A 19647-nucleotide genomic window follows, 5' to 3' on the forward strand; every position below is an offset into this window, starting at 1 on the left:
GTAAGATTGAAGGCAGGAGGAATAGAAGGAGGCAACAGAGGATGAGATGGTTGGATGGCATTACTAACTCAACAGACATAGAGCAAACTCTGAGAGATAGTGAAGGGCAGGAAACCCTGGCATGCTGCAGTCCTTGGGGTTGCAGAGAGTCAGACAGGACTGAGTGACTGAACAACAAAGGATGGAAGAGCAGCAAGCAAAAGGAGGCTGCACGATGATGGCATCTGAGCCACCAACCCAGCCAACACGTCTTGTAAAGTGAGCTAAGTAAGTCCAGTGGTTTAAGCTATTAGGTGTTCTGTTCAGGGCCAAGATAATCTTCACAGGACTACACCCAAACCTTTCTCCTGTTTCTCATCTTGGTAATGGCTCCTCATCCCACAAGTGGCACCAGCAAGATCCGAAGAATCTTTAAATCCTCCTCATCCAATCAGTTTCTACCTGTTTGCTTCTCATTCTACTTCTTACACATCTTTTACAACCCTCCTGTTGTAAAAGGAGGGTTTTACATCTTTACCTTCACCACTTTCATGCTCTCCTAGACTAAAGAAACATTACCAAACTCCTCTCCCTATCACCAACCTGCTAATCTTCTTACAAATACAAACCTTAGACTTTTCAGACACACCAACATGAGTTCTTGGCCCTTAGCTTGCCTCAAGAGCCTTCACAATATGGGGCTCAATGATGCCTGAAAAACACATGAAAAGTGAGCATCTTAACATTAAAAAATAAAACAAAAAAACAAGTCACCATGTGTGTCAAATATACAAAGCTCTCTAACTATGGAGCAATAGTAAGGACTAGATGTCTGTTAAAAAAAATTTAAAGACAATGTTCAAAGTCAGCAAGGACACAGTGAGATAAGTGTATTTGTTATAAACTATTCATAGGAATATGTGTGTACATTTGTTCAAGAATTATTCAACACATTACAAATCTCAATATGTGCATTCTTTATTCTCATACTAGAAACATTGTGAAATCCTTCCCTCATCCCATAAGATACACACAGATGCTCATCACAGCATAAATGTTATGATATGTATTTAAGGAAAGAGTACACAACTGTTAAAAAGTATTAAGAGAAGCGTTTTGAATAGGAAAGTGTTCAGGATCTAGTGCTTCTTTTTCAGGAAAAGGCAAGGTACCAAACTGTGTTTATAGCATCATCAACAGGGGAAAACAGAAGTGTGAAGGAGAAGGATGAACTGCTCAGGACTCATTGCCATTACCCTCTGGGTAAAGCATAAGTACTTCAGCCCAGTTTATGTTTCTGGACTTTATTATAAGCACATATTTCTATATTCAGAATATAAAAAATTCTGGAAATTGATAAGTAATAGAGAAAAAGACAGTAAAAGTTGAAACAGTAAAACAGAAACCTGGGTTGAGCTATTTTAAATGACAACTTTCCCTAGCCAGATTCAGAATGAGAAGAACTGGGTACAGGTGCCCCCCAGAGCAGGCACTTAGAATCGAGATCAATAACCTCCTTTGCAGTTTGACAGACTCTATTACAGTTTATGTGAATTCAGAATTCCAATTATGAGGTCCTGACATTTTTAGATTTCCTATTCAGTTTCCCACACAATCCCCACAAACTTCCCTTTAAAGCCACTGCTGAAGATGACAAAAATGCTCCAAGTTATCTTATGTCAGGTTTTCACTCTAGACAGTAAAGTTCCAGGGGCATGTGATTTGACCCACGTACTCCTGACTTCAGTATAACCTAATAAGAGAGTTTTAAATAAGAGCTCTTATCCCAGGGACAGGGGAGCCTGGTGGGCTACCGTCTACAGGGTGGCATAGAGTCGGACACGACTGAAGCGACTTAGCAGCAGCAGCAGACCAGAAACAGCAGTTCTAATCTTGCAAGGGAAAAAAAAAAAAAAAAGACAACTTAGGAAGTGCCTGAGTAAAGATCCAAGGGTTTGGAGACAGAGATCTGAGTTAGAACTCAAACACCATCATTTACAAACTGAATGACCTTAAGCAGATTGCTTACATTCTCTGAGCAAATATAGAAAAAGAAGTAAGAGGAGCTCAAACTTCAAACACTTAAAAATGCCATTTAATCCTTCTCATTTCTTTCAAAAACCATCATGAGTGTTATCCCTTTTTAACCTTCATGCTCTGAAGAACAATATCTCAGCACCTGGTAAACATTAATATTTCAGGCACATTATGTACAGTTGACATTTTAGACTACGTATTTTTGTGAAGATCGAGATTATTCTGCTGTAAGGACTCTGAACAGCAATATATAATTCAGGAATTAATGAAAACATTGGCCTGGTAAAGTCCCTGGTGAAGGAAAAAAACCCAAGTCAAAAGTGTAGTACTTTAGCAAATACGCTAAAGAAGAGCCATCTTTAATGAGAATACAAGAAGCTGGTTTGCAAAAAGTGTGAATGTTCTCATTGTCAGTCACTTGGACCTTGGTTGGGGAAAAAACACAGATGGTACTCCCTACTGAAACCATTATATATTGATATGGTCAGGGAGCAGGGCCTGGGGGTCTTGCTCTATAAAAAGAACCAACTTCTGCCAAAAAGTTACTAATGAAATTCAGGCCTCTCTCTCTGACCTTAACATTTACTTCATAAGTTAATTCCCCTCATTACTCCCTTATTGGTTTTGTCCTAAAACTGCTTAAAATATTCAACTTAACCTGGTTTTAGCTGAAAATTTATACTATTTTGCATTAAAGAAAATATCCCAAACTCTTGGACTGCAAGGAGATCAAACCAGTCAATCCTAAAGGAAAGCAGTCCTGAACATCCATTGGAAGGACTGATGCTGAAGCTGAAACACCAATATTTTGGCCACCTGATGCGAAGAGCTAACTCATTTGAAAAGACCCTGATGCTGGGAAAGATTGAAGGCAGGAGGAGTAGGGGATGACAGAAGATGAGATGGATGGATGACATCACCAACTGGATGCACATGAGTTTGAGCAAGCTCCGGGAGTTGGCGATGGACAGGGAAGCCTGGCGGGCTGCAGTCCATGGGATCACAAAGAGTTGGACACGACTGAGCGACTGAACTGACTGACTGAAGTCATATACATACACACACAGACAGGTTAAAATGAGCTGGATAACTAATTAGGTGAGAACCTTTCATTTTATTCTTATCTTTACCATTACGTGAATGCCTATAGGCAAAAATGCTGAATGAGAACATTTCTTTTGAAAATTCCTTTCTACAGCCAGATGTTTATATTTCATCATATCAAGGTCATTTTAGGATCTTTGGGCCTTATTCCCGTTAACAGATTCATTAATGCACAGGAGAGTCAAACATAAAACGAAGTTATAGAAAATTATATAATAAGGAATATGCACATAATATAAATACTGTCATGTTCTTTGATTCTCTTGAATTTTATATTACTCTGTGTTCCTGAAGTAAAGCCAAGAGGCAGATGAAAAGAAAGTCACTTGTTTGTTAATCACAATCTCAAGATTATGATTAGAAAATGCATCCAAATAGAATGCTTTAAATGTTCTAGTAAAGACAGCAGGAAGATTAAGAAGCTGTCTCAACCTAAAGGTAAACAAACACCACCCTTTACTGCCTAGCCTCCCTACCTTTCAAGTTCACAAAATATAAGAATGTCCAAGAGTTGAAAGATACACTCCTACAGCCATATTGAGAGTAAATAAGTACCCAGCACAATAAATTCTTTAAAAGCTAAAAAGACTGTTATAACATTTTAGAATCCCCTCAAAATAAAGAACAGTAGAAGCATATGAGACAGGGAAAAAATGGGTCATGTGAAAATGAAGCCAGACTTCAAACTTTTCATTAGCAACACCTGTGAAGCAATGCCTTTAAAGGTCTGAGGGAAAATGATTTCATCCCAGACTTCTATGGCCAGCCCATTTCTCCATCACAATAAAGATAACTACAGACTTGTATGGATTTGAAAAATTTATCACACTCTTTCTTACATAGGTGCAAGTGGAAAAGGTTCAAACAAAAAGTGTCACCAAATCAAAAGAACAATGAAAGGAGAATGACAATGCAGCCTGCTGTCCAAACACCAGTTCAGATTAGAGAACCCCAGAGGAAGACCACACGAGGGACAGATCTGGGGTGAACTGGAGAGAGAGAGATGAATGTTCTGCGGAATCGTGACTCTCAAAGCTAATCAGACACAACATTCCCTGTGCTGGCTGTTCCCCTTCACCCTCCAGGCCTATTTACCCTTACCATCTACTCTGCCCGGTGCCTTGGGGCCCCAGTGACTCACACCAGCAAGCACTTGTGCTCCCCACCTTCTTTCCGGGTTTCCTCTCCGGTGAAGGACCAGCATCAGAGGAATCGGAAGGATGGAAGACAAAGACAAGGGAGAGTCACACTTCTAGCTCTCTCCATGCCAGGCATAGTCTCAGTGACTAGAGGCTATCCACAGCCTCAGTTAGACAGCCTTCCTCCTGCCCTTGGAGGCCCAGGGGTAGTAAGGGCTTCATCGTTCCTTTCACTGGCTCCCTTAAACCTGTCAGACTCTCTCATTTGTGAACTGCCCCTTGGAGTGCACTCGCTCTCTCCTGCTGGGCACTAACTGATAGAGTCCTATAACTGCAAATGACAACAGAACAATCATCCTTTTGCTCTGCAGCAATGAAATTTATACCTAGGTTATATTATCTGCAGAGATGTTTTCAAAAGTATAAACATCCTAACTGGAACAGAAACAATAAAATATCAATAACTGAAATAACACGGCTATTAGTATGTAAATGTTTAGGCAGAGCTGGTCTACAAGACAGTGAATGTATGCATCTAGCCTTATAAAATGAAGAAGTCAGAATTTAAGGGAAGTCAGGCAATATTTAACTGAAAGATGTCAAAAAAACAAAGAACAGTGTTGACATTTTGAAATGAGGGCTAAATAGTTTTTATATACAGACCCATAAAATCAAAGAGAATGTGACAACTGAAAATGAAGGCTGACACAAGCATTGTGTATTGCTAACACAATATCAGAAGCATCGCTGCTGTTGGTGACATTTTTCAAAATGGTGAGCAAGTCTCAGGAAAGTTCCTACTGGAGTCCAATCTTCCTTCAATTTACTCAGATCTTGTAGTTCTAGAAAAATAATTTATTAAACCCATGCAAAAAAATACTTTGCATTTTGAAATGAAGAGTTATGCTCTAGGCTCAAATAAGTATAAACCAGCTTTACCTTACAGAAATGTGCAACTGGGCATTCAAATGCCATGTATGATAGACAACACAGCATGCATTCCAGGATTTCTAGGATCCCTGGAGCCCACCCACTAAACAGCAGTGACAACCCCCTAATCACTGAGAAAACCGAAAAACACTACATTTTCTTTAAATGTCTGCCACGCATTATTACCATCCCTGCTGATAAGCTCCGGTTTATAATATGGAACAACTTAAGGAAGCACTGAAGGGAGACAAGATGGGTAGAGAAGAAAAGACTCCAAAAAAAATAATTTTATAAGAAATGCAATCAAGTGTATTATGGGGTTTCACAGTGAAAAACAGTCTTGATGATGTCAACTCCATTAAGCAGCCTTGAATTTCTAGAAGCAACTACTCAAAGAGCAGAGAACTTAATGATTCTTACAAAATGTGAAATAAGATTAGCAACCTGGGGAGGTTATTTTCCTTACAGAAAAAGTCTGGATGCTGGTGCTGCTGGCAACGGTTTCAGAATCAAGTGTGCCTTACCCCCACATCTCAAATTCCCTTAGTGTTTTCCTCAGCCACAAGAGCATTGTCTCCTGTCTCCTACCCCAGAACCTGTGACATGGCCACAAAGGTCTCCAGGGAAGCTAGGTTAGAAATGTAGCAAAGAGGAGGAAATGAACAGCAAGTAATTAACACTAACAGCAGGAACAGTACAGCTATAAAGGCTATAGATGGAAAACTGAGAAATAGAGGGATGAGTGTATTACATAAATTAAAAAGGCTAATTGTAGATATGATGTGGATACAACGGAGATTATTTGTTGCTGCTGTTCAGTTGCCAAGTCATATCTGACTCTTTGTGACCCCAGGGACTGTGGTCTGCCAGGCTTCTCTGTCCTCCACTATCTCCCAGAGTTTGCTCTAAGTCATGTCCATTGAATCCGTGATGCCATCTAACCATCTCATCCTCTGCTGCAGAGACTATAACCAAAATCAAGTCACATAAAATTAGCACAAACATGACAGAAGTTTGTTTCTCTGAGATCTGAGCATGTGGCAGCTCTTCCTTGCAAAGTTATGAGGGCCCCAGTTTCCCCAGACATGATGCTCTGCGATTCTCAACAAGTAGCAATTATGTCCTCCTCATCCACATGGCTGATTGAGTGGCTGATTTGGGAATTCCAGCCTGTGGGAAAAAGGGAGAATGTGTCCCTCTTCTGAAGGCCCAGAAGGTTTGCAGAGATTACCTCTATTCTTACCACTCTTGCCTGAACTTAGTCTTCTGGCTCTATCCAGCCACCAGAAGCCGGTACAGAGAAAAGACCCCCCCCCCCCCCACTTTTTTTTTTTTTAACCATTTGGCTGCATCTCTCAGCTTGTGGGATCTTAGTTTCCCAACCAGGAATGGAACCCTGGCACAGCAATCAAAGTGGCACATTACATCTAACAACTGGACCACGGGGGGGATTCCCTGCTTGTTCTCCTGATGGCCACTGACAACCCTAACTATTCCTGGCAACAATCTGTCTGCCACATACTTGCTTCCAGTCTGCCAAGACTCACTGTCTGCTCTTCTCAGCAAATCTCAGCTACTCCTGGCCTGACTTTCTGAATTCTGTAAGGACAAAGACACTGCCTGTGTAATTTCTCCTGAAGACCTATGGTCTCATGGGACCCAGTCCCGTTCTCCTGTGTGAGAAATAAAGTCAACATTCCCCTGGGCTGTGTTCTTGTCCAACACTCTCTGCAGATAATCATGCTCAATCCCACGGTTAGCCAAAAAAAAAAAAGAACAACATGAGAAAAGGTAGCCATGCACCTAGCTAAGAAGTCTGTGGACTTATTGGGGTCAACTATCAGAAACCAATAATGGTAAATAACCACATCCCATCTAGAAGCAAGTGAGCCAGGTGCTTGCAGGTGAGCTCGACCTCTCTGACTTCCTCCCCACCCTTATACAGAAAGGAATGGCTGACATTTTAGGAGGCTGGAGGAGGAAAAAGTGGTTTGTACATCTTAATCCAATGTATAAAAGGATGCACCAGAAGAATTAAAAACATCAGAGTGAAGAGTCAAAGGATGCCCATGGAGACTGTAACTGGGGTTGGGGAAGAGTGGGAAAGGAGACTGCTTTTTATTGTAAGTTTTGAAAGGCTTGGATTTTTAACCACATGAACAAATTTACTTAAACAGATACAACACCTTATAATTTTCAAAATAACACTACTTCTGTATTGTCCATTTTAATATAAAACTTTAAAAATGGTGAGCAAATACTACCAATATCTTCTACTCCCCTTTAGGCTACCACCTTCTTCAAACCGGAACCACTGCCAGACCTCCACTCTTGCCTTGACAGTCTGTTCTCAAGGCTGGACGACCTCGAGGCATGGTCTTAAATTCTGCATAAATGATGGTCCCTGGGACTGTGCAATGCAGTGGCACTGGCTATTCTCAGATACAGACTGTTTTAGAATGTGAATCAGATCACTTGCTGAACCTGCTCAGTTCTCAACAGCTTCACACCTCACTTAAATTCTGACCTTACCATGGCCCAAGCAGGGCTCCCCAACCTCCAGGCCATGGAAGAGTACCTCTTGTCAGATCAGCGACAGCATTCTAAAGTGCACAATAAAGGCAAGGCGCCTGGATCATCCGGAAACCATTCCCCCGACCCGCTACCAAAAATCTGTCTTCCACGAAATCGGTTCCTGGTGCCAAAGAGGTTGGGGACCACTGGCCTAAAAGAACTTACACAAGCTGACCCATGCCAACTTCTCCAGACTCATCACTTCCTACTCGCCCTCTCTCAATTCCACCTTAGCCACCCTAGACCTCAAGCTGGTCTTCATAAGACAAGTTTATTCCCCGGCAAGGCTGTTTGCACTTGCTGTGATTGCCATCTGGATGTCCTTCTCCCTTCTATGCCCCCATCATAAAGTGGCTCAGTCCTTCACTTCATTCAAGTGCTGCTCAACCACTGTTGGCTCCTTAGAGGCACTCCCTGCCCACCCTACCCGAAATAGCTGCCAATGCCTCCATCCCTCCCCACAGTCAATATCCCTTAATATGAACATACACATGTTAATGATCTGTCTCCTCTACTATAATACAAGTCTCATGGGAGCTGTCCTGTCTACACCTGTACTCTCAATGCCTAAATTTGGGCCTAGCATACAGTATCTGTTCAAACATAGCCTCGGTATTTGACAGCTAAATGAAATACACTTTACAGAATGAAAATTCCTTACTGAATGAAAATTACGAGAAAGGAAACTCTGCAGATCTACTCCACACCAGGTAATGTGCTAAGGACTTTTCAGAAATTTTATGTAATCTTCACAGCATCTTACTGAGCAATTATGACTCATTTTACAGATAGTGTTAGTCACTCAGTTGTGTCTGACTCTTTGTAACCCCAAGGACTGTAGCCCACCAGGCTCCTCTGTCCATGGAATTCTCCAGGCAAGAATACTGCAGTGGGTTGGCATTTCCTTCTCCAGAGGATCTTCCCCACCCAGGGATTGAAAGCAGGTCTCTAGCATCGCAGGCCGACTCTTTACCGACTGAGCCACCAGGGAAGCCTCATTTTACAGATAAGGAGACAGCAATTTAGAGGATGAGGAAAGGCTGAACCCCACTCCTCTCAGACAAGGTTCCCATAAACATGACAGACACCGGAAGTGGGAAAGTAAAAGAAAGAGGAAGGGGACAACAGGGGAGAGATAAATTACCATCAGGCTAAAAAATATTACCAGCCTGATTTCATCCTACTTTTTAACTATGTATTTGGCTGTGCCAGGTCTTAGTTGTGCCATGTGGGATCCAGTCCATTGAACAGGGATCAAACCTGGGCCTCCTGCATTTGGAGTTCAAAATCCTAACCCCTGGACCACCATGGAAGTCCTCTATCCCACTTTCTACACATTCCAGCCTTTGCACAAATTCTGAGATCATTTCATTCAAAACAGATGAACAGCTAAACTAAGTACCCAACTAATGTCAAAGATTTACTAGTTGCAGCATATTTCGTGATCTGTATTTATCTCTCCCCTGTTGTCCCCTTCTTCTTTCTTTTACTTTCCCACTTCTGGTATCTGTCATGTTTATGGGAACCTTGTCTGAGAGAAGTGGGGTTCAGCCTTTCCTCATCCTCTCAATTGCTGTCTCCTTATCTGTAAAATGAGGCTTCCCTGGTGGCTCAGTGGTTCCATATTTGAAATCTAGGTTTATCACTAATAATTTCATTTCACTTCTATAAAACAAAAGCACAAATACATATGCATGTACACGTACACATTTATATTTGTACAGTGTCCCGCACAAAAGAGTCTATGCAAACACTGAACCTTTTGTGTGGCAAAGTCACTGTGTTACCACTCAAGCTGTTCATCAGATGTGAATTCAGCATACAAACTATAGTTTAGAAATCAACATTTGAGAAACTGGGCTGTGAAATTCAGCTTCTGAGTTGCAATACTGCAGTCATCTCCATACTGCTAAATTAAATTAACATTTTCAATCCCTTTCTTATTACACTTGACCTCTGAACATCCGATCATCGTTTCCTACCTCTTTCTATTGGACTAGCTCTTCTTAGGTTCTGTGACAAAGGTCATCCTAACTTTCTTATAGACCTGGCTGTTCCTTCTTCATTTCCTTTGCCAATTCAATCTTCCCTCCTATCTTTTCAATCCTGAAGTTCTTTAAGACTAAGTCATTAAAACCTCTTTACTGGATTCTATTTCGGCCACAGCCATGCCCATGACTTCGATTACTACCCACAGGACAGTTTTCAAGTCTACCTTTTGAAACGAAATCTTTCCCTGAACTCCAAACGACTGTCCTTTGATCTCTACTTATTTGAAGGACCACAGATTCCACACCTCACTGATTAGATGTATATTGGATTAAACCATACATCCTCCATCTCACATATGTGTAAGGAAATAAAAGGGAAAAATAAAATCGAAAGCCTAGGATTCTAGGACGTGGTGATCAAACTCGTGAAATTCTTATGGGATTTTACACTCAAATCACAAAATTTTTCATAATTAGACAGTTCATCCTCCCCTTCTGTCATTTTAGGTGTGTTGTTCTAATATGTAAAAGCAGCGTGACCATGGGTGAAGCCGAGATGGAATAACAAGAATGTGCTTTATCTCGGTCTCCTTACTTAACCACTGCCCAACAACATACGCAATCCTTCTGGTTAAGGAAACCAGAGCTCGCAAATGTAGGTTAGATTCATCCTGTTATATTTCAGAACTGCTCTTGATGACATTCAGTACTTTGTAAGCCTACAGTAGCATTTTAGTCTTCAGCATTTTTCTAGAGAACCAAAATACATTCTCACCTCCTTAAATAAGATTTGGAATATATTTCCCTAAATTTGTTAAAATAGTAAGAATACAGGTTTCATGGCAGAATTTAATTTTTCCCATCTTCCAATGAAATATACAGATCCATAAAATTTGTAAAAACACTGCAGACTAAATATAAAAGGAAAGCCTGATTTTCAGAGGAATGTCCACTAGCTTCAAAATCCATGAAGAAAACTGGAGACACAGCCTCTTAAAACAAGTGTGCTCTGCCCAGTGAATCAAAACATTAAGCACAACCATAAGGAAGGCAAAGTTGCTCATGTCCAACTCTTTGCGACCCTATGGACTATATAGTCCATGGAATTCTCCAGGCCAGGATACTGGAGTGGGGTAGCCTTTCCCTTCTCCAGGGGATCTGCCTAATCCAGGGATCGAACCCAGGTCTCACACTGCAGGCAGATTCTATACCAGTTGAGCCACCAGGGAAGCCCATAAGGAAGACAAAAAAAGATTTATATCATGTCACTCTACCTGTCCTTAGCTCCAGAATAGGAGAGCTGAAATGCCACACAGCAAATACAAAATAAAAGGTAAAGGAAACAAAACATTAAAAATAGAAAATAAGATTAAATATATCATAGTGGCAATGACCAAAAATGTTTAAAACATTTTTATAAAAAGCAAAGACTAGGTAAAAATTGTAATAATTTTTAATACAAAATAACCTCAAAATGTGTACATACATACATGTGTGTGTCCATTTGTTTAGTCGCTCAGTCATGTCCAACTCTTTGCAACCCCATGGACTATACCCTGCCAGGCTCCTCTGTCCACGGGGATTCTTCAGGCAAAAACACTGGAGTGAGTTGCCATGCCCTCCTCCAGGGGATCTTCCCAACCCAGGAATCGAACCCAGGTCTCCTGCATTGCAGTCAGGTTCTTTACTGACTTAGCCACCAGGGAAGCCCACATATATACATACATATGCAAATAATGTGTATACAAATGCTTATAAGTATATATAGGTTAATGTATGAGTGTGGATGTGTATGTATTAAGGATACCTACAATATATCTGATAAACTCTTCAAAAGAAAGTTGTTTCAATGCTAAAATTGGATAAAACATTGAATAGAAATTTTATTCAACACACTATGAATCAAAGGGAGTTACTTTTCACTGGTAATAGTATAAAAATTCCTAAGTATATAAAGAATCCAACATTAAAATTCATGAATACTTCTAGAAATGCAAGATAAATTGAAAATACAGTCAACCCTGGAACAATGCTGGGCTTAGGGGCACTGACCCTTGGCACAGTAGAAAATCAGCACATTATTATAGACAGCACTCCAACTCTCCATTCCTCCATATCCGAGGTTCTGCATAGGCCAATGGTAAATCAGGTAGTACAGTAGTATTTACTACTGAAAAAACTGTGTACAGATGGGGCCTGTGCAGTTCAAACCCATGTTGTTCAAGGGTCAGCTGTCCACATAATTATAGGATAATTCAGTTACCGCAAAGATGACCGGATAGGAAGGGTTACTACAGTAATGCTGATTTAGATATAAAACTTTACATCTTAAAGTCAGACTATATATATACTAATTTGTAATGTAAAAATACTAGTTAGATACAGTGAAATAGCTCAGTGAGCCACACTGACAGCATAATAAAAGTAGAAATATCCTTAGAAGAAAAGCTATGATCAATCTAGACAGCATGTTAAAAGCCAGAGACATTACTTTGCCAACAAAGATCCGTCTAGTCAAAGCTATGGTTTTTTCAGTAGTCATGTATGGATGTGAGAGTTGGACTATAAAGAAAGCTGAGCGCTGAAGAATTGATGCTTTTGAACTGTGGTATTGGAGAAGACTCTTGAGAGTCCCTTGGACTGCAAGGAGATCCAACCAGTCCATCCTAAAGGAGATCAGTCCTGGGTGTTCACTGGAAGGACTGATGCTGAAGATGAGACTCCAATACTTTGGCCACCTGGATGCAAAGAACTGACTCATTTGAAAAGACCCTGATGCTAGAAAGATTGAAGGCAGGAGAAGGGGACAACAGAGGATGAGATGGTTGGATGGCATAACCAACTGGATGGACATGAGTTTGAGCAAGCTCTGGGAGTTGGTGATGGACAGGGAAGCCTGGCGTGCTGCAGTCCATGGTGTCACAAAGAGTTGGACACAAATGAGTGACTGAACTGAACACCTTAGTAATGAAAATAAAGCTTAATCAAAAGTTAGGCTTCAAGAATAGCTGAGCTATTTGGGGAAAAAAGCAAAGTCAACTCCTTGATTCAAACTTTAATTCAAAATGGGAAATTGATTATCTAAGAACATAAATGAGAAATAAGTTTTTAAGAAACTTAAAGATCAATTGAACTATATCTAAAAACAAAATGAAACGCAGACTACATAAACAGTCTCCCCAAAGGAATACTATCTTCAACATACTGATGAAGGGGACACATTAATAAGTAAAACCATGATCTCAATAGAAAAGTGGGAAAAGGATATCAGATCATATACATTCATCACCCCCCAAGCAATCAGAAATGAGCAAATTAAGTATCATCTCAGCTATCAGATTGAGAAAGATGGCCTTTTAATTATTCATACCCTTTGCCCCAGTAACATTCTCATCATAAAAATTCATTACTAACTTGGAGGTTATAAAATGAAAATATTCAAACCATAAAGTTTACAAAGTGATGTGATAAAATCTCAAGAAGCAAAGCAAAGCATCAATGATGCTCTACAAAGTCAAAGGCTCCCAAATGCAAACCAAAGACTTAAGTTACACAGTGTGAGGAAAATGGAGGCTTTCCTTACCTGTCCACCTAATGTTATAATTTTGGAAAAGAGTACAAAAATAAAGACACTCTCAGCTAAGTCCTTAGTTTGTAATTACTTCACTTAAAACAATTACTTGAGAATGTTTCCTGAAGTTTACTTTTTGAAAAACCCATATACATTCTTAGTACACACACTGAAGAAAAATGCCACCCACTAATGGAGAGTCCCATGGACGGAGGAGCCTGGTAGGCTGCAGTCCATGGGGTCGCTGAGGGTCAGACATGACTGAGCGACTTCACTTTCACTTTTCACTTTCATGCATTGGAGAAGGAAATGGCAACCCACTCCAGTGTTCTTGCCTGGAGATTTCCAGGGATGGGGGAGCCTGGTGGGCTGCCGTCTATGGGGTCGCACAGAGTCGGACAGGACTGAAGTGACTCAGCAGCAGCAGCAATGATCTCCTAGGAGCAAATCGTTGTGAAATTCACTCAGGCATTCATGCTCAGTTGCTCAGTCATGTCCAACTCTTTGCAACCCCATGGATTGTGGCCTTCCTCTGTCCATAGAATTTTCCAGGCAAGAATACTGGAGTGGGTTGCCATTTCCCACTCCAGGGAATCTTCCTGACCCAGCAATCTTACCTGCATCTCTTGTGTCTCCTGCATTGGAAGGCGGGTTCTATCCCAGTGAGCCAACTGGGAAGCAGTTAGTCATTGCTCAGTGTCAACTCCAACTTAAGGTTTCACTATATTCTGTTTTCCAGTTCATTTTTTAATAAAAAACACTCAGGTTTACCCTGCTGTATTTTCTGTTGTGAACCTGGCAATCTATCCATAATTTTGTAATAAATAAATTATACAACTGTTAATGCAGTTTAATGGTCTACAGCATTTCATCATATTAAAGACCTTTTAAAAGTCCAAATATGCACTGCCCTCCTACTATTGATTCAGTAAAGTCTAAAATACTGATGTGTTTTTTGTTCCTTGCTTACAGCATCCCTATTACCTTTTCCTTCATGTGTAATATGGGTTTAATTACTGAGCAATCTAACTCACTACTGCAAATAACTTCACCTTGCCCAGGTGACACAGACACAAGCTGTAAGTCATTTCCCTGTAGTTTCCCTTTAAAACAGGGCATCTCGTGTCTGATGGTACATTGGAATCACCTGGAAAGCTTTATGACTATAACCCCAGAGACGGATTCAATTAGTCTGCAGTACAATCTGAATAACAGGATTGTTGAAAAAGCTCTCCAGTTGATTCTAGCGTGCAGCTAAGGAGAAGAATCCCAAGTTTTGCTTTTTTGTTTTTGTAAAGAAAGGAAATTGTATCTTTCTGCCTTTCCATAAAGAAGGCTGAACGCCAAAGAATTGATGCTTTTGAGCTACGGTGTTGAAGAAGACTCTTGAGAGTCCCTTGGACCACAAGGAGATCAAACCAGTCAATCCTAAAGGAAATCAATCCTGAATATTCATTAGAAGGACTGATGCTGAAGCTTTAATACTTTGGCCACCTGACACAAAGGGCCAACTCATTGGAAAAGACCCTCATGCTGGGAAAGATTGAAGTCAGGAGACAGGGACGACAGAGGACAAGATAGTTGGATGTTACCATTGAGTCAATGGACATGGGTTTGAGCAAGCTCCAGGCAATGGTGAAGGACATGGAAGGCTGGCATGATGCAGTCCATGGGGCTGCAAAGAGTCAGACATGACTGAACAACAACAATAAGGAAATCATATCAAAATATATAAGTCACTTAAACACTGGTCCTAAAAAAATGTTATAGATTTGGGACAGTTTCATGATTTGATTTTTGAATACTGTTAAAACCTTGGGACTATATCATCTAATGATATCATTAGGGTTTTTTTCCCTAGGCTAAAAACTGAAATGGCAGTAACACATGACAATGAGACCCACCCTCTTTCCCAAAAAAGGCCTAATTTGAAATGCATAAAAAGCAGCACAATAACTCAAGAGGCTTGTCTCATAGAAAATTATAACTGATGGGATTTTCCATTCATAATTCCCATACTTAATAACCTGGCAACTGGCTTTAATTCTGTTTTGAAGGTCTTTAATGACTTTACAAACTATGCTATTTATCTTGTGAGTGTAGAAATGGAGGAAACTGCTTCCATTCAAAACTGAAGAGGGGACACACACAATATTTTATTTCACTTTATAAGCAATCAATGTATATCAGAGATTACTGCTGATTTCATTTTTGAAAGAAGCAAACTCCAACATCACTCAATCCATTTGAGTTCTCATTAGCACAATTCATTCCACCAAGTGGAATTCATTCCACTAAGTGCTGCGGTCCCAAGATACCCTCTGGAGGGATAGATGAATCAGTTGAAACCAGTGGCACTTTTTTCTCTGAGATACTGTATAAGTCCAGTCCAAGGCTTCACTTTAATGTGTGGTTTCCTACTTACTCCCCATAGGACAATGTACTCCCTATTATTAAAAGCAGCAAAAACAACATAACCCATCCCTTCTGTGTTTGCCCCATAAAGAACCAAAGCCTGAGTAGTAAAGCATGAATTATCCCAATTCCCTGAGAGGCTGGGCTTTTTAGACTATCACCGTATCTCCTGGAACCCTGCAAGCAAGAAAGGCACCTCATGGGGCTTCCACACTGCCTGTCCCCCTGGATTTGGTAGTGGCATTGGGAAAACCCCTGTGAAGTCATTAGTTATACAGCAGCAGGTATTATCATTTTCATGGCTTTCTTTAGAGACGGTGGGGTAACTCTCCTGGTGGTCCAATGGCTAAAGACTCCATGCTCCCAATGCAGGGGGCCTGGGTTCAATCCCTGGTCAGGGCACTATGGAGGGTGGGGTGAGTCCAAGAGATCTCAAAACATGTTTAGGAAGATTAATTTCCAAGAAGAGAAGTCGACTCTTTCCCTCTATATTCTTTCTGCCACCCTATACCTCACTGAGGTATATCGGTGATAAAGAATCTGTCTGTCAAAGCAAGAGATGCAAGAGACTGGAGTTTAATCCCTGGATCAGGAAGATTCCCTAGAGGAAGAAAATGGAAACCCACTCCAGTATTCTTGCTTGGAAATTTCCAAGGACAGAGGAGCCAGGCAGGCTATAGTCCATGGGGTCGGAAAGAGTCGGCAATGACTAAGCCCACACACCTCACTAGGTCTTTGAAACATGGACTAAACCTGATACTTCATGTATCCAACAAGCATTTACTAGGTTCTTATACCCTAGGCCTCAGTCGTATCTTAGGTCCTGCAGATGGCACAACACAGCACTAAGGCACAATGACGTCTAGCGTAACGTATGTGATTCCTGGAGTTTATAAATCTAGCTTTTTTTTCCCCCCCATAAAATTGGCTCTTTCCCCAAGCTTGGATATCATCTAAGCAGTGAGAAACGGTTTTGTTTTGTTTAAGCCACAAAAATACTCCCATTTCCAAAGAGGGCTAAAAGCAGCCACTTATTGCAGCCTGACACTCACATGTGAGACATGTAGGCAAGAACCCACCGTGTGTCACTCCACCCAATACTATTTCCCCGTGATGCTCTCTCCTTGATCAGTTTTACCAAAGGAGATTACTTCCCCACCATCTGCGATTTCACACTATTTGTATACATTTCTCAAACTTAATTACTGTGGAAAATTATGCAAAGTGGTGGGAGTGATTACATAAGGAGGTTTAAGGAGTTTAGTAAGATTACAGGGACACATAAAAATGCAAAGAACATGGGTATATGAATCCCATGGAGAGTTATCAGGTACCATTTTAATCTTTTAAATTCCCTCTTCATTATTTCTAGTTTAAGATAGTTGGCTTTAGTATCTGTCACTAAATTTAATAATGAAAAAGCAACTTACTGACTATAAACTTATGGAGTGGACAACTAAAACTTCACATACACACCTGAAATTTCTTTTAAATTGAGACCTGCAATCTGTAAGCCCCCAGTTATGGAATGTGCTTAACCTCTTCTATGGCGGTCATTATATTCATCAGATTCTCCCCTACCTTTTAACAACTATGGACTGTATTTTTCCTTTAGGGTCTCAATGTTTTCCAAAGACAACCTGCCTTTATGAAGTAAAAACTGATGTCCAAAGACAAATTGCCTTTATTAAGTAATAACTGTTAATAGCTTTATCTGTTATTGTTTCCTACTTTCAATACTGATTCCACCTTTAACCAATGATCTGGAATCATCCAAGGTTCATCATTATCTGTTAATGGATGGAGCAAAGATTATGTAAATAAGCAGAGACTGAAGCATTAGCCACAACTGAAGTCATTCTGCCACTGGCTGCTTGTTACTTCACATTCGTATCATGTGCGAACCATTTAGGCAGTGTGACCACCTCGTGAAAGTTTCGTCAATGTCTATACACTCACTTCCAGAATTTTCTGTAAAGTCCTAAGTTAGACTGGTATAAGCCAACCACCATTATTATTCTAAGCTGAAACTTACAAGCCAAAAGCAAAGATAGCCATGTTTAAGTCAACTGAGTTTAATGCCACTACGATTTTTCAATTCACGGATACAACCTCTTGATAGCTTTGTGGGCCATTTTAGCCAAGTAGGAAAACAAAAATCACTGCAGCTCAGTTGGTTCACAGAAACTCAACCTAATAGCAAGAGAGCTTTGACCGCCAGAATAAGGCTTCTACCATCCTGTGATTAGTTTTCTTCTTTTAAAGATGAGGACCCTTTCAGATCTCAATTTCTGTTTCTAAATTCTCAAGTTAGGAGGAGTAAGCAGCAATATGCACTTCAATGACAACAATTTAAGCCATTAAATCCTTTTACTAGATGTTTGACTACCTCAAGATACAGAATAAAAATATACAATGGATTAGTGATTTTGCAATTATCCTGGTACTTCTTTTATATAACCCAACTGTATAATTCAAGACAAAGTTTTGGGCATTAATTATTGGCTTGAGCATCAAATTCACAGGAATACAGTTAAATTCTCATTTCATTTTGTCCTAGGAGGGAATCCAACTGCCAAGAATTACTCCAGCTCCCTTCAGCAAGCAACATACTTAAAAGAAAAAGTGTGGGGCTTGTTGAATAAGGCAAAACACTTAAGTTGTTTCGGGGCCTCCCCCCCTTAAAAATAAGAATACTTTGCAAAACTTCATCTGACAGCATTCAATGCTCAATATCTGGGAAACAAATTTTCAAGTGTTCTTGCACAGAGCACAGGCAGAGTTCTGCTTCTTTTTCTGCTGTTTGTAATTCTTTTTGATGACGTCTGAATGATGTTATAAAAAATTATTTCCTCAGCGGTATTGTGACTGCACCTGTTTGCCAATTCAAATAATTTCTGGAAAAACATTCTATTTAAACAAGGAGTCAGAGAAATCTGTACTATTTGAACAAGCAAGGGAGTGTTTGTTTTATTAACAAAATGCAACGAGTATGCACGGTAAGAATCAGCTACCAGCAAGTGACTTTTTGCAAAAGCATCTTCAGTGATAATATTCCAGATAGGAATAGTCTCTTAGTTTCATTACACATTATTTTTATACTTTAATACCAAAAATAAGGTTAAATGCAATATGAATGGAAGTACTGGAGACTGGATGATAGTCATAAACTTAATATGACTAAACAACATACATCAAAATTTAGGAATAATTTTAGAGTAGTTACTCAAGTTGAAAGTCACTTGACCTACAGAGCTGAGAGGCAGTGAGTGACTGCAGTGCAACCCAATGCAAGCAAAAGAGAACAGTGTGGTCCTCACCTGAGAGCAGAATGGAAGCTCCAAGAACTCCATGGGACACTGCCTCCAAACTGACCTCAGGAATGGTGGCTCTGATCATGCCAGTTGTTTAGGGAATAGGAAATGTTACTCAAATACGTCTCCAAAATGAGAGGCCTGTCCAGATCCCAAGGTTTTTTTTCCCAGCTCTAGCATTCTGTGACTGAGTTACCCAGAGGGTTAGGCACCTGAAGGGTCTGGGTAATTAGCCTCCAGGTGTACAGAATCATCCCATAAGCATGCCCAGAGAGTGATTCAAGACAGCTGCTTGGTTTAGGCTTGTTTTAGAGAAGCTGGGTAAATGGGGGTGAAGGGTAATGGGGAGACCGCATTTATTCTGAAATACAGCTTTCCACAAGTCAACTCAGAAGTGCTCCAAATTTCTAAGAAATGCCTCACATTCTGAGGTTAATGCTTCAGAAAACAAATCTCTGTGCAACCAGGCATGCTCTGGGCAAATTACAGTCTCTCTGGGTCTTCATATCCTGTCCCAAGCTAAGGCGACTGGTGAAGATTTCCAGCGAACCTCTAGGTTCACACTCTGTTAATGAGGGTTTCTTAGTTTCTAT

At 40.4% G+C, this 19647-nt stretch overlaps 1 protein-coding gene across 20 annotated transcripts in view; it reads right to left on the reverse strand.

Moving 5' to 3' along the window:
- Nucleotides 1-19647, reverse strand: part of CADPS2 (calcium dependent secretion activator 2) — a 591939-nt gene that overhangs the window by 567270 nt on the left and 5022 nt on the right. Inside the window, exon 1 of one of the 20 annotated variants that reach the window (XM_045166449.1) lies at nt 19061-19198. The exons of the other annotated variants lie outside the window; for them this stretch is intronic. Coding sequence (XP_045022384.1) covers nt 19061-19093 — 33 coding nt within the window. The 5' untranslated portion in view covers nt 19094-19198. Of the gene's footprint in view, nt 1-19060; nt 19199-19647 lie in introns of those variants that run through there. 20 annotated transcript variants of the gene reach the window in all.

The sequence above is a fragment of the Bubalus bubalis genome, chromosome 8, assembly GCF_019923935.1.
Source record: "Bubalus bubalis isolate 160015118507 breed Murrah chromosome 8, NDDB_SH_1, whole genome shotgun sequence".
NCBI classification, from domain to species: Eukaryota; Metazoa; Chordata; class Mammalia; order Artiodactyla; family Bovidae; genus Bubalus; species Bubalus bubalis.